This window comes from Lepisosteus platostomus, chromosome 18, assembly GCF_059453375.1.
Source record: "Lepisosteus platostomus isolate fLepPlt1 chromosome 18, fLepPlt1.hap1, whole genome shotgun sequence".
Lineage (NCBI taxonomy): Eukaryota > Metazoa > Chordata > Actinopteri > Semionotiformes > Lepisosteidae > Lepisosteus > Lepisosteus platostomus.
In genome coordinates this window covers 9,214,092-9,229,004 of record NC_142628.1, presented here as the reverse complement: position 1 = coordinate 9,229,004, position 14,913 = coordinate 9,214,092, and the positions used below count along the sequence as shown (strand labels likewise).

The 14,913-nt window shown below is 37.9% G+C and overlaps 1 protein-coding gene across 19 annotated transcripts in view; it reads left to right on the top strand.

Annotated features, from left to right (window-relative positions):
- Positions 1-14,913, top strand: part of ppfibp2b (PPFIA binding protein 2b) — a 62,654-nt gene that overhangs the window by 26,095 nt on the left and 21,646 nt on the right. For 15 of the 19 annotated variants that reach the window (XM_088611762.1, XM_088611746.1, XM_088611747.1 and 12 more), the window contains 4 exons: positions 3,201-3,287; positions 4,312-4,425; positions 9,328-9,459; positions 13,674-13,865. In XM_088611762.1, coding sequence (XP_088467888.1) covers positions 3,201-3,287; positions 4,312-4,425; positions 9,328-9,459; positions 13,674-13,865 — 525 coding nt within the window. The remainder of the gene's footprint in view (positions 1-3,200; positions 3,288-4,311; positions 4,426-9,327; positions 9,460-13,673; positions 13,866-14,913) is intronic. The other 4 variants (XM_088611766.1, XM_088611760.1, XM_088611759.1 and 1 more) reach the window with 1 other exon arrangement.

The following is a 14,913-nucleotide window of genomic DNA, read 5'->3' as shown; positions in this document are numbered from 1 at the left end:
GAAATTGGGAATTCATGAATGAACACAAACCAAACAGCATAGAAAAAAATTAGAGAATTTTAAGACCCTACAAAATACTTTTTGTGCTGATTAAGTAACTAGTACTTTAAAATCCAAAATGTTTTAACAAATGTAAAATCCTGTTTGATAACCAGGAGGTTTTAAAAGTTCAGGGTTGCTGGAAATTGTTCTCAATCAGTAAACTCCATTCAAATAGGAAATTGAAGTTGATACTGTATACAATACTACTAATTGTAAAAATGATAGATCCACCATAAACCCTGTAAGAGCCGATCCTCTGTATGAGTACATTATGCATATGGAGTAGAGGTTGGGGCTCTGGCTGTCAAACTTGAACGTTGTCAGTTCAAATCCCCCACAAGACACTGCTGTTTTATTCTTGAGTAAGGTACTGTACCCAGCTATAAAGATGGGTGCATAATAATACTGTGTAATACTGGTCGTGGGTTGAAAGCTTCCGTTTCTGGGACCCCTCCAGTTTTTTAGTCTTAGTTATTTTGGGGGGGAAAATCCTCCATCTTCTCTTCACCTCACTGGTACACCCTCCAAGTTATAAGCCACAGGGGGGGAAAAAGTAAAAGGAACCACAAGATATCCCTAGATACCAGATTGAAAACTTCCGTTCTAAAATATTATAGCATTTTCTTATGACTGATTTTTACAACAAATAAATAATGCCTTAACAATAACTTTACCAGAATTCCCTTCTTATTTAAAAGGGCTTCATTGTATCCATCATACCCATGTAATAGCCCTAACCACATTAAATGTGGGAGGAAATATCATAGGCCTCCAAACTATGCGATGCCATACACAAGCCTCCCAGCTGCATTTTTCATTCCATCTTACTATATTCCACCTTTAAAGAGGAATAGTAGAAAGTAAAGGCAGCACAGCTGTGCAGGGGTTAGCATTGCTGCCTTGTATTGCTAGGGACCTGGGTTCAATTCTTGGGTGCTAACCTGTGTTGAGTTTGTATGTCCACATACTGTACGTTACCTCCGGGTGCTCCGGTTTCCTCCCACAGTCCAAAAACATACTGGTGGGTTAATTGGCTTCTGGGAAAACTGGCCCTGGTGTGAATGTGTGTGTGAGATTCCATCTGTGTGGCTGCCCTGTGATGAGCTGGTGTCCTGTCCAGGGTGTACCCAGCCTTGCACCCACTGCTTACTGGAACAGGCTCCAGCTCTCCTGCGACTCCAAGCTTGTAGACGTACAGTATATAGAAAATGGAAGGATGGTATAAACCTATTAAGGATTCTGCACATTTTTCAAAGAAAATTGCTAAAAAGGCAAAACTTTTAATAGATAACCCTTTAGTTTAACTTAACATGTTTCATCTAAGATTAGTAATACTTAAGCACTGTTATTAAAATGTTGAAAATGATCTCAGCTCTGTCCTAGAATTTCCAGCAAATTATACATCATAATAATGAATGGCATTTTGTATTTTGGAAATTATCTATGAATAATGAAGAATAAATTGCACTCGAGTCCTTGGGCAGACTTTAGATCTTCAAAATTGCCAATTTTGCATTTAAGTGGTGGAAAGATAGAATTTCACACTACGGGATTTATATTTTGACCAGCACTCAAGTTGTAAGTTTAAAACAAGGCGCTGTCATCAGCAGTCAGGTGACAGAGGCATCTTGAACATATTGCTACCTGCCACAGTGTCCTCATAGAACTTTAGAAAGGAAATCTGTATCTGTAACAGTTATAAATGGTGCCCTTAGTTCAAGTCCTGGTCTACATAATAAGCAGACTATATACGGAGTACATCTTGCTTTGGAGATAAAAGCATGGTTTTGTATTTAACTGTGGTCTTTACAAAATTAGGTCATACTTGACTTCAAATGCATGTCAAAACTTCAAAATATTGAAGGAACCCAGCTCACGTGAGTTTCAAAATGCCCAATTTCATCTGGAACGAACCTTTCCAATTTCTTCTGAAATCACAAAATTTACAGGAATTATTTTTCTTCTGATATGCATCTAATACAGTGTTTGCTGCAATGTTCAGACAAGCAGCTGCTGGCTTCCCCACTAACAATTATATCTAGTTTGTGGGAAAATGTGGCTTGGAAACATGCACTAGACTAATTCTTTAAGTATTTTAGATGTCATACAATATACAGTAATGAAGATGTTTATAACTATCTGCAGTACTTTACCCTTATATGTATGACATAGAATATCAAGTTCAACAAAGTGCATACACATGCAATATAGAGTAATTCAGTGAAAAAAAAAATACAGCAGTACTGATCTCTGCAAGACAAAGCTGTCCACCCTCGCTGAGTTGGACTAGTGGGCTCTTTAACAACTTCTCCCAGCTCTTTGTGTGCTGCTGTTACTGCTTCGGATTGGTCTAATTAACCCAGAAGCTTATTTAGCTTGTTTGGCCAATTTAGAATGAAACCACTAGCACACTGGTCCTCCATGCCAGTTTTATGCAAACCAATCACAGACAACCTTTCTAAAAATAAAAAAAAGTAGAGGTGGAGGTAGCTATTTTATTTTTTTTTGTAAAATCTCTCAGTAAAATGTCCCCTCTTCACAGCTGCGATTCACACCAATGAATGTATTATTCCAAATTGTGCTCTGTCACTAATCTCTTGTGTAAGAGCAGGATTTTAGTTTACCCTTGAATGTTGCACTCTTAGTTAAAACTGTGATCAAAACCCCTACATGCCCTGAGGCAACTTAAAATGTGTTTTGATGGCAATGTGTTTTAAATGTTTGCTAATCAGCCTTCTCTTTTGCAAGTGTGGATATGGATATTCCTACCAACTTCAAACAGCCCTTTCAAATTTAAAGCTGCTGAAATGGAGAAAATACCCCCATCTTAAGAGTCCTTGAGCAACAGCACTCAATTGCTTACTGAGAAGTATAAAAGCTTTGTAGACAAGATTTTTTATAACAAGATTAGGAAGGTAAAACCCTTATAAACCCTTGTAAAATTCCAGGCATAGCCACTTTGTTAGGTGGCTGTAGGGACCGATTAGAGCTTGCAGTATAACATTTTCAGTGTCCATTCAGCTTAAGGAAGCTCAATGTCAATTGTATAATCTTATACCTTTTGTGTAAAAAAAACGTTGTGGAATTAAAAATGTTGGATCTTCGTTTCATGCGCTATGCACGTACACTAACGGAAGACTGCTCTTTTGTTTGTCTAGGTAAATCTTCGCTCCCCAGTGAACAATGAAACCTATCAAGAGCGTCTGACTCGTTTAGAAGGTGATAAGGAATCACTGGTTCTCCAGGTACATTTCCCCAATACACAATGCGACCTCCCACACTAAAAAAAATAAATAAAAAATAAATGTGTGAGGTTTGAAAATAGGTTTTGTTCTTGTATTTTGGTTCACCTTTTGTTTTTCACAGATATTGGATAATATTTTGTATGTTCAAATGACAGTGTCCTGTCAGATGTAAACAACAACCTAATATAATACAGTATGCGAGATGTCTAAAGTAGATGAGATGGGTGTTGGAGCCGATGTTTTACATACCACATTGCACCTTCATTCAAGTACAGCAGCTGTAATTAACCTAGTTAAGATAAACTGCTATGTGTTTTTTTAGAGATGTCCAATATCAATGTTTTGTTGTTCATAATATTTCTGGGGCGTAGGTAAGGTTATAGTTCCTGTAAATGGGATGATTCACATATTTTGCTCCATAATATATGTTCTTAGTATTAGCTTGTACTGGGGAAAAACAAAGTTGTCCTCACTCATGTTGCGGCTTGTTGAATTTGGAAGATCTCCAGAGTAATGCTAGCAGCCTGGTGCCAATACGTGCCTTTTATATACAGCCAAACATTCTTCCACCACTTCTGAAAAGCACAGATGATAGGTGAAACTTTCCCCTGTGTTAAGTTACGGGGAAGGTGATTGGCTGGAGCTTTTTCAAAGGTGCTTTGCTTTCCCTCTTACCTGCCTTTTCATAGGTCAAAGACTAGAGGAACTTGAAACTTAAAAGGGAAAGGAACTATTCGTCATGGCTTAGTATGCTAATTTAATAAAACATTTAAAATAAAATGTGAATAAGTATGCACCTTTTTCTTAAAGGTATTTAAAAAAGCAATTTATGTATAACTATTAAAACAGAAAGTTAGATCAGTAAAAAAAAAAAACTGCTGAGAAAGCAGACAAAGATCCAGCCTCAGCTGGTTGAATTAGCATATTTTGCAAGGCTGGGAGGTCAACAGAGCCTTCTGTGGGTGGGTTACGGGGAGGTTGAGACAAGCTCAAGTGATTGAGTGCAGCATGTTTGGCCTGGCAGGTTAGTGTGCTCACAGACCAGGTGGAGGCTCAAGGAGAGAAGATACGAGACCTGGAGACTTCACTAGATGAACACCACCAAAAGCTTAATTCCACTGAAGAAATGCTGCAACAGGTAGGGCTCAATCTTCCCAAACACTTCGAAGGAATACTGAACAACTGAATAACCTTTAAGTGGAATAATTACTCGTATGAAAAGGTCTGTTTGTACTATTTCTAAAGTTTGCTAATTTTTATAGTTCATGTGGAAGTGTAAAATACAAACTGAAAATGTTAGAATGTGTGAAAATGACATTGTACATCTCAGTGGCTTTTATACTATACAGTATGTGCAAAGAAATGAATGAACCAGCCTTTTGCTTGTATGCTTTGTTTACTTTGGTTGGTTTGTTCTCTTTCCAAAGGTGCTCAGTGCTTAAACAGGGTGTGGTTTTATTCAGAGTACTAGTTATCCTTTTACAGAGGATTTCAGCTTTACAATGCATTTGACAGAAATACACATGTACCGTAGAGAAACAGGAGTTCAACTATTGAATATTAATGAAAGCTTTTCACAAACATGGAGTTTTATTTGAATCATGGGTGTTGAGAAATCTGCCTGTAAGTCTCTTTTTGGAGACTGTAAAATAGTTTATCCCCAGTTCATTGTTTTGATAGATAGATACTTTATTGATCCCGTGAGGGAAATTGCAGTGCAACAGCAGCTTTACACAGACACCACAGCCACAGTGTAATGAATGATACAATAATAATAATAATAGTACAATACAATCAGTGCAGTGAGGTGTGCACTAAAAGATTTACTCACAGTCCAGACACACAAAGAACAAACTAGAACAGAACAGTACGCAGAAAAATTGTATCACACATATGAATATAAATATAGATGTAAATATAGATATAGATATAAATGTATTGCACGGGTCCCTGGCATATATTGCACAAAAAATGGTTGTAAACGGGAAAAGAAAAGAAAGAGAACAGATGTAGCAGTAGATGCGTTCAGTCCAGAAACAGATCACTGTCAATGTTGCCTCTGCCCAGATGCAAGGTGGATGCGTTGTACAGTCTTATGGCAGAAGGCAAGAATGACCTCCTGTAGCGCTCCCTGTCGCACCGTGGATGAATCAGTCTGTTGCTGAACGTGCTCTTCATTTCTACAAGCCTGTCATAGAGGGGATGGGAGATGTTGTCCATGATGGCCTCTAGTTTGGACACCATTCTCCTCTCAGCCACTACCTCCAAGGGGTCCAGGTCAGACCCAATGACAGAGCTTGCTCTCCTGATGACCTTGTTCTTGTTCGTGTTTCTTTTGTGTACTCTATCGGACATCATGTGGATTTCAGATGTTTGCATAGCATATTCAAATAACCTGAACGGTGTTTGAGTCCGTTATGTAAAGAGGTTTCCATTCCTAGTTTTGCATATTGTGAATTGCTGCAAGGGCAGTAAAGCGGTACAGTGGCTAGCATTGCTGCCTTACAGTGCTGGAGCCCCGGGTTCAATTCCGAACCTGTGGTGGTATGTGTGTGGAGTTTGTATGTTCTCCCTTTGTTATGGTGGGGTTCTTCCAGGGGCTCCGGTTTCTTCTGCTGGTAGATTAATTGGCTTTTGGGAACAAGCATGAGTGTGTCCGTGTTTATGTCTATCTGCCCTGCCCTGCTTGTACCCTGCCTGTTGATTACCAGGGTAGGCTCTGGCTACCCACGATCCTGAACTTGGAGAAGTGGTTAGAAAATGGAAGGATGGGTTGCAGCATGGATATGAATTCACAAAAACTTAGAAAGTTAAAAAGATACAATAGCTCAGGAAACGGAATTCAGCAGTTAAATTATATTCTAGTTGTTGAAAGTAAGGTAGAAGTTTAAGGGAAATTCAGGAAAAACGGTTTTGCTTCAGTATGGACATAAAGGAGGTGAAGCTTTTCTATTGGCAAAGAGGTCCAGAGTAATGATGCCACACATTTCAAGGCAAATATCTACTCTTGGTCCTTTAGAGGACCTACAGTAACTGTTCCCTGTAGCTCTAATCGTATACAGAAGATCAACATGTTGCTTGAAGTTGCGGTCTGATCAGCATTTTTCTGGTGTGTAGTCTTCTAATGCCACATCTGAGGAGCCAATAAATTGATTGAATTCTTCAAGCCATTCCCTACAGTACATTATGCAATGTGCCATTATGCTAGTCCCAGATCAGATAGGCAGGATTTAGTGTAGCTTGTCTTTATGAGGCTTCGCTAGGGATAAGCCTGTCATTAGAAACATGTTCTGTCTAATTTGTATTGCCTCCATTTGAATAAACATCATTTAAAAGACCTGTTAGTGGGAATTAATGTGTTTTTGGGCTTTATCAGAAATTAATGTGACCAAGTCATACAACATTGTCAAATATTTACTTTAATATTAAATGCAGCTGCTCACCTCAGGAATTTGTTTCATGTTTACGTGAAATGCTGTGGTCATTCTGCAAGGTCCCTTAAGAATTAAGTTTGTGAAGCAAACTAAGCACATGAAATGAATCTGGACTGGTCTGTCTGACAATTCCGGTTAAGTCCACAACAAAGCAGAATGTTTCTGTGTTAGGAGATAAAAGAGGTTTCCATTTAAAGTGATATTTACCTTATGTCTCCTCATATAAACCTAAAAGTGTTTACATGCAAACAAATCATGCTTGGGCAACATTCCTCTTCCTGCATTCTTTCATTAATTTTCCATTCTCAGAAGCTTATCAGATCTCATTTTTTTCCTCTGCTTAAATGTCTGCAATTTAGGCCATTTCTATGGAGATTCTGGTTTTAGCACTAACGAATATGGTTTTACTCAATCAGTTCATTTACTGGCTGCCAAGTAGGTCTGCATTAGAGATGCAAACTCAGATTAAGTAGTGAAAGAGAGGCTAATGAAATCGCCTAACTTCTTATTGGGTACAGTTGTCTTATGTTTGTAGGGCCACATTCTGTTTGAGCTCCATTCTTTGCAGCAACAAAATGTTTAAAGTTAAAGATAACACACTTCCTTTCCAAATTTGAAAATACTTTTTTTAAATTAAGGAACAAAAATGTTTTGTATTTCAAAGCATTTACGGGCAGGTCAAGCAACAGTCTTTTGTAAACTTCACATTTCTGAAATGTGGATTCTTAAACTCTTTCTCAATGTCTGAGGTATTTATTGAATTTCCTGTACTCTACAGTTAGGTAGAGTTTGTTTGATCTTTTTTTGTTGTTGAAATTCTGAATTCCAGAAGTTAAGTCTTAAAGCATCTTCTAAATTTGAGATTGGTTACAGACAAAAATCTACAAATTCATTTCCACTGTTCAAACACAATATACATCAAGTACAGTACAATCACAGACATTTATTATATATCTCCATTTGCCTACAAGATGTATTTTTTAAGAAGTACCCAAAAAATCATCCTTTTTCAAAATGTTTTCTTTTTTTCCCAAAAATATTTTCAATTTCAGCTTTTGAACTTTTTCCATTGAATGTAGTCAGGCATAAAACTATTTATGTCACTTCCTTTAGGCTTCTTCTTTGGTTTCAGGATTAATTAGGATCCTGTTGTTCTGAATTCTTGCTAAAAATATATCTTAGAAGATTCTTATACTGCGATAAACTACAAAATGTAAGCAAATTTAATGGAAATATTTCCAGTTGTTTTGATTAGGAAATCATTGTAATGATAGTTTCATTAGATTTATATCCAAGGGATCACAATTACATTTTTGCCTATATAACCACAGTCCAGCATTTGATTAAAGGCACCATTAAGATTCTGCCTACCATGCCCAACTGGACAGGTAAATAAATATAAGTCTTTGTGAAAGTTTCCATTCCAAAAGCACAGGAGCGCACAACCAAGGTTCCGTTTGTTTCTCTACCCTTTAAACAAAACAAGCCTGAAAGCTTTAATTCTTTGTTAGTGACAGTTCCAAGCAATGGGAATTAGGGTACAGGTTTGTACAATAGTTGAGTAAAAGGATTACCATTATTTTCCATAGACTGGAAAACACAGTAGGATTTACCTTCCAGACTCAATCCACAGAGACAGTTTAAGTAAAACATAAAATTGAAAAGGCCAGTCATTAATTAATTAAAAGAACTATTGCTAGTATATAAAATGATTAACAGGATCAGTATAGCTGTGGTCTAAGAAACAGCTAGGATTTGCAGAAGTGCCATACAGCCAAGTTTCAGATCCCCTTTAATCATTGTTAGTCACTAATGGCACATTGGACATTTTCATTTTATAAGAGATGATTATAAAGGTTATAGGCATGGAGATCTTTCAGGCTTTTCCTCTCAGTTTCGTAAATTGATTTTTTTGGCTTTTAGTTTGTGTAGTTCCCAGCCATTGAGGTTGAAAGGATTTGGCTGAGGACAAGTTCCTGAAGGTGTGAAAAAGTGTGGGTTGTTTGTATTAAAAACAAGTGCTGATCTATTGGGAAAAAGATGGAGAAAAAGCACATGTGATTAGACCTTGTCCAAGCATAGAAGAAAAAAGAAACGTTGCCTAAAATACAGGAGAAAACAATAGCTCTTCTTGTAGGAGCTTCTGCTTTCTTGATGGAAAATAAAAGGTCACATGCTCATGTAAAATAATGGAAAGCGGTTAGTAGATAACTTAGCAATTAGTCCTAATCTACTTTTAGTACCAGTATCAGTTGAATCAATTATTTTACAAGCACCTAAATTATTATTTTAACTTTGTGGATATGTACACAATATTTAAAATTTTTTAAATAGTTAAGATTATGAAGCAAAAGGAACATGGTACTTCTGCTATAACTGAATCTTTCTCACAATTTGTTTTAGCTCAGAAAGGTTGTGTGCCTCAGAAGGAAGTGTGCAAATGCACTCTAGCTTGGTTGTTTGCATGTCAGACAGCGACAGTGAAAATATAAATAGAGTCCATAGCAGTTTATATTTAGAAGTTGTGGATCCTAGATGAAAGGTTTGTTTGATAGACTTTGTACTCTGCGGAGGAAGACATTGAACTGTTTTGTCTCATGTGGTAGGAGTTGCTGAGCAGAACGTCCCTGGAAACTCAGAAATTGGATCTTATGGATGAAGTTTCATATCTGAAACTGAAACTAGTTGGAATGGAGAAGGAACAGAATGGCTGTGAGGACAAACAGCACAAAGCTGAGGTATGTTGTACAGTGAATTCCCTTCGAGAAAAGGATTAATGAGAACGAAACTATAATCTCAGTGGCTAGACTGTAAGACAAACAAAACCGTGAAGGAGCTCAGAATTTCAAAGAAATACAATGAAAAGGTGTTTTACATTTCATTTATGAAAGTTTTTAAATTTGCAGTTTTTCCACAAACGTCCAAAATCCTGTTAAACAAGTTGTGGTGTTGTGATCCCTTACACTCTATCATAGATTCCTTTTGTAAGTTAAAACCAGTTTGGAATGACAGGAGTGTTCACAAAAATAACATTCCGTTGGTAGCAGGTGACATTTAGGCAGCTGGGAATTCTGACCCCGTTACCAGACGGTTTTTCATTTTCTTGGAATTATGCTCCTGTTTGTGTGAACATTAAATGCATATACCACACCCCAAGCAAACATTTAGTTTGCACAGATGTTGATTTTCAGTTGAAGCTCAAGACTTAATACTAGTTCAGAACATTTACTTGTACACCAAGTAAACACTTAAAAAGGAAATTTGGTTTCAATTGTTTTGGCAGTACGCAAAAAATCTAAATTGAACACTGGCTTTGTTGCCAAGTATGAAAATTTCAAATGAATTAAAAAAATGTAATGGACCTATGTAAGCTTCCTATGTCATTAAATATTTAATCTTCACGTTAACAAAAGGTTTTAGTCCCAGTTCATTTTTATGAGCCATTTAGTAATTAGGCTGGGTGTGTTACAGGTATATGTCAACCTTTAAAAGGTGCTGTTTCCTAAATTACAGCCACCTCTCAATACAGGGGCCTTTGATGTCCTGCAAATCACAGTCAGATCAATTACTAACTGCCAAGGGTCAGTTAGCTACCATAAAACACATTCTCAAAGGGGTCCAAGAGCTTGACTTTGCTGGCTCTAACCAGACTGCTGCCCATGGTACACATGGCCACACACAGGGATTCTTCCTGACTCATCACTTGTCAGACAGGATCCCTTCTGTCTGCAAGTCAATATCCTGACATTAATCACGTCCCATTCATACACTGTGTGACAAAGCGTAGGCTGTAATCTAGCCAATCATTCTTAACGTGAAGGTCTGCAGAAATCACAGGGCAGAAGTCCAAATCATGACCCTTTTAGGTCATAATCTAAACACGAGCACTTTTAAAAGTGTTTAAAATAGGGGGCAGTAGTGGTATGGAGGTCGACTGTATGCTCTACAGTCTATTCTGTGACTTTACATGGATTTTCTCTGGGTGCTTCAGTTTCCTTCCACATGCCAAGCTTGGTTGGTATGTAGTTCAGTTGTCTAGCTACTTCATAAGGAGCAGAAGTAGGGCTCTTCGTCCCATTCTAGAGTAGATCTACAGCAAGGCAAAGTGGTTAATTAAAACAATTTCCATTAATTTCAAGTGCTTTATATTGTGATGGCTCATGTATTGTCCATTTAATTCTTATTTTACAAGGCTAATGCATTACTGGTTTGACTTTCGGCTGCTTGAAAAGGCACTCGTATAATTATTTGGAAATTTACATTGCTTCTTTACACCGGGGCAGTAGGAGGGGAAGCATTTGGATTGCCTCACTTACGAGCATAGAAAGCAGTCACTTGAAGCTTTTTGTGTTTACTGAAAGGAGTATGGATTCACAGCAGAGAAATGAATCACTTTCCAGGAGCTGAATGGTTATCTGCCCGTCTTGCAGATTAACTCAAACCACACCGTAGAGTTTGGCTTGCTTTAGTAATATTAATTGTTAAAGAATGATTTAATCAAAGGATGGCAGACCAAGATCCTAAAAGACCAGCATGCTTTGAAAGTCACTTTCAAAGTCGCTTTTGAAAGACTTAGGCAAATGAATCAGCCGGGTCAACTGTAATGTAATGTTTCTTTATTAGCCCTATACAATTTCTTGCATTAGGAATTCGTCTTTTCGCATACCCCAGCTTTTCTCCATGGAGACACAGACACACAGACAGGGAGAGAAGCTTGGGGACAGAGCGCAGGGTCTGCCATTGTACGGCGCCCCTGGAGCAGTTTGGGTTAAGGGCCTTGCTCAGGGGCCCAACAGAGTAGGATTCCTCTGCCGGCCGCGGGATTTGAACCGGCAACCTTCCAGTCACAGGCGCAGATCGTTAGCCACAGAGCCACCGCTCCGCCCAGCTGGAGATTATTTGAAATGTAAACGCCAATGCACCATAGCTCTCAAGAACCACAACTGGCCACCCATGACTTAAATCCATTAATGAACTAAATTTTTCAAAAACCACATCGTCTAAATCTCCCCTGGGGAGAGAGATGGATTGATAAGTAACTGTGGGAACTGCCAGAATAAGAAATGTGACAATTCTGAAATGACAATGAGAAGTTAAGATAGGATGGTATTCATTACCGTATAAAAATGCAAGGTCCAGGGATATTTAGAGAGCAATGACTAATATTCAGGTTAATAAAACAGATTTGAGATTTTTTTTCTGAGCAATGTGCAGTACATGTAAAATGAAATAAAATGAGAATAAGTTTTACGTACAGAAAAGGACAGGATCAAGATTTATATTCCAACATACTGTATTTTTGTTTTAAATTTCCATAGAGAGGACAAAGTCAAGAACAGTGTGCAGAAATGAAATCATAGAATAGAGGAAAATGTTACGTCTGCTCTTTTTTAAGGGGATGGTTATAATTTGAGATCTTTCCATGCAACCTGCAATGACGTTTTAACATCTGCATTTTTAAATAGGGCAGAATAATTTATATTTGTTTTTTTTTCTGCTACATAAAAGTACTTAAGTGCTTATTTGTCAAATAAGGTCATTGTTCCTCTTGCGACCTACAGTATATAACTGGACTTCCACTCAGCCCAGTCTGCACCGGTCGGCAATCACTAGTCTCCCGCACTGTACGTGGCAGCTGTACTCCTCGTCAGTGATCGGATTGGCAAAAATGAGTTTCAAACATTCCAAAGAGCACTTTCACTCAGGAAAACTGCCATGGCTTGTTATTGCTAGCCCTTATTTCTATTTTCAGAAGAAAGCCATGTTCATGAACAAGTTTCACAACAAAAGGATATTCTGCACATGTCTTTGTCGCTCTGCTTGAGGAGTCTCAAAGCCAATTCCCTCCACACCTGGTGTCATCTAGTTTTAATTCCATCCCAAGTAGTCAGTTGAATAACCTACTTTTCTTAGACGTGAGTTTTTCTTAATGTGTTACACATTTTATTACTCAAAGCATTCTCTTTATTAAACGGCAGAGTTACATATAAAACACCCCAGAGCCTGGTTAGAACTATTATACAAATTCATTTAACTAGATTAGGAGTGTAACAGAGCTTTTAAAGAACAAAAACAAAAAGACACTATGCCCTGCATGAAGTAAGAACAAGACCCCAGTCCTAGTTCCTGAATGTGGAGAGTGAGTGTTGTACATTTAATAATTACAAAGCAATATCTGAAAACTCCGCCTGGAGCGATTAGGAATATTTATAGTAAAACGCTGCCACTTTCTTTTTACCCTCCACGATGTTGCAATGAGTCAAGAGTCATTTGTGTTGTGGCCAGCATTAAACATACCAGTAAAAACACTGGCAAATATCTGTTTTTCTGTGATAGTATGGCATTTGATTTTAAAGCCCCTGTGGGATCTTTTAACTCCCAAGCATTCATAACTTCAGATGTTTTTTTCAGCTGATCCCATTCCATTAAGCTCCATCCCGATGGGGCCCAGCCGTGAGATCTCTGCTAAATCTTTGCTGCCCTGAAATTAACCCTGCAAAGTAAACCTGGCAACTGTACAAACAATGTCACTTGGGCTGCCCTCCAACATATCTCGAATGGAAATAAAACGTTACTGATCTGTTTTAGTAGTCTTCAAATTCACCTCTGTCCAGGGATCACAGATACACAGTCTATGTTGGTCAGAAAAGTAAAGATTATATCCACCTAAGCAGTACATTTTTATCAGTTTACACTACTCAATAAATCTTAATTTTAGTTTTAATGTTTATTATATGCAATTTCACAGTATTTGGGAACAGATCTTTTACCACCAGATACTGTTAGAGATTGTCGTAATACTTCAAAATGGTTCAGATTTTACCTTTGTTAACAGGATATAAGTTGAACTGATCAGAACTAATTTTTCAGTTTCATTTGATTCTGGTTTTTCCCCTGTTTCACTTTTTTTTTTTTATCTTTACCCATCTGTCTGTCTGTCTCTCTCCTTCAGTGTGTTGTAAATCTGATTAGTGAGCTACAGGAGCAGATGTGTAAGTTTCAGCAGGAGATCAATACGAGAATCCAGGAGAAAAAGGCACTGGAAAATAATCCTGATACTAAAGCTAAGGAACCACACCACAGCACAGACACAAACTTAGGCAGCTCAAACACTGAAGACTGCTGTCGCTGTAGAGGAGAGAATGTAGGCAAATCTTTGTGCACGAACAGATGCACGCCCTGCTTGACCTAACCACTTAAGAGTCCTGTTCAAATAACTTTTCTCTTTTGGAAGATCTGCGTTCTCATACTAATAGCCTATCTGGAGTGCCTAAATAATATGTGATCACCAGGATTCTGAATAAATTGAAAAGCAATCACTTATTATTACCTGACATATTATTTAGGTATCCCATTCCCACCCCCACCCCCAAAACAATCTCACTTAAGCCTTAGGATATTTGCATGTACAGTATGTTGTGTGCTTATATGTGAAATCTGGTCATTTTCCGTGGGCTTTCCTTCAATAATGAGATGGCTCAAAGATCTGATAGTACTGCACTGATGAAACATTTGACCCTTGAGGAGCAACATCATCCAACACGTGCAATGCTAATTTTGCACACTTTAAAACTGCTTCAGAAAAATAAAAGCCAAGTAGAGAATGATTACAGCTTGACTGAAATCTACTATTAGAAATTCAAATGCTGTAAAACGGACACAGCCGTGAAGTCTCACTCATCAGTTTTCTAGTTTTTTTAAGAGAATTTTGAGCCATCACTCATGGGCATGGGCAACATAACTCATTGTCTGTCGGTATTAGGTTTAATGAAGTTAAAAATTTTACACCGTTTCCTAGATGATTTTTGGGAGTGGATCGTCAAGAAATACTGCAAGTCCTACTTCTGCTGGAATTCCACACATCTTTATCAACCTGGCTCCAGTCTGGAGTACGTGGTATTTGAAGTTGCCCCCCTAAGCCAGGATTGAAATTGATAGCCAATACCCAACTTTTTTCCCCAACAAGAATACATACATTAAAGAAAAGTACATTTTCAGCAAAACTTCCGTTACTCATACAAGTGGTGCTTATTACCACAAAGTCTCCAGAATGAGGAAAAACTACTGTCTTACTTAACCAGAGGTTTGCATCAAAAGAAGCACTGTTTATTTAGAAGGATCAGAGAAAGCAAACCTTTTTTAGCTCTCCAAGCAATAGCAATTCAAAGATCCGTCTTGCGCGCTGATTGATT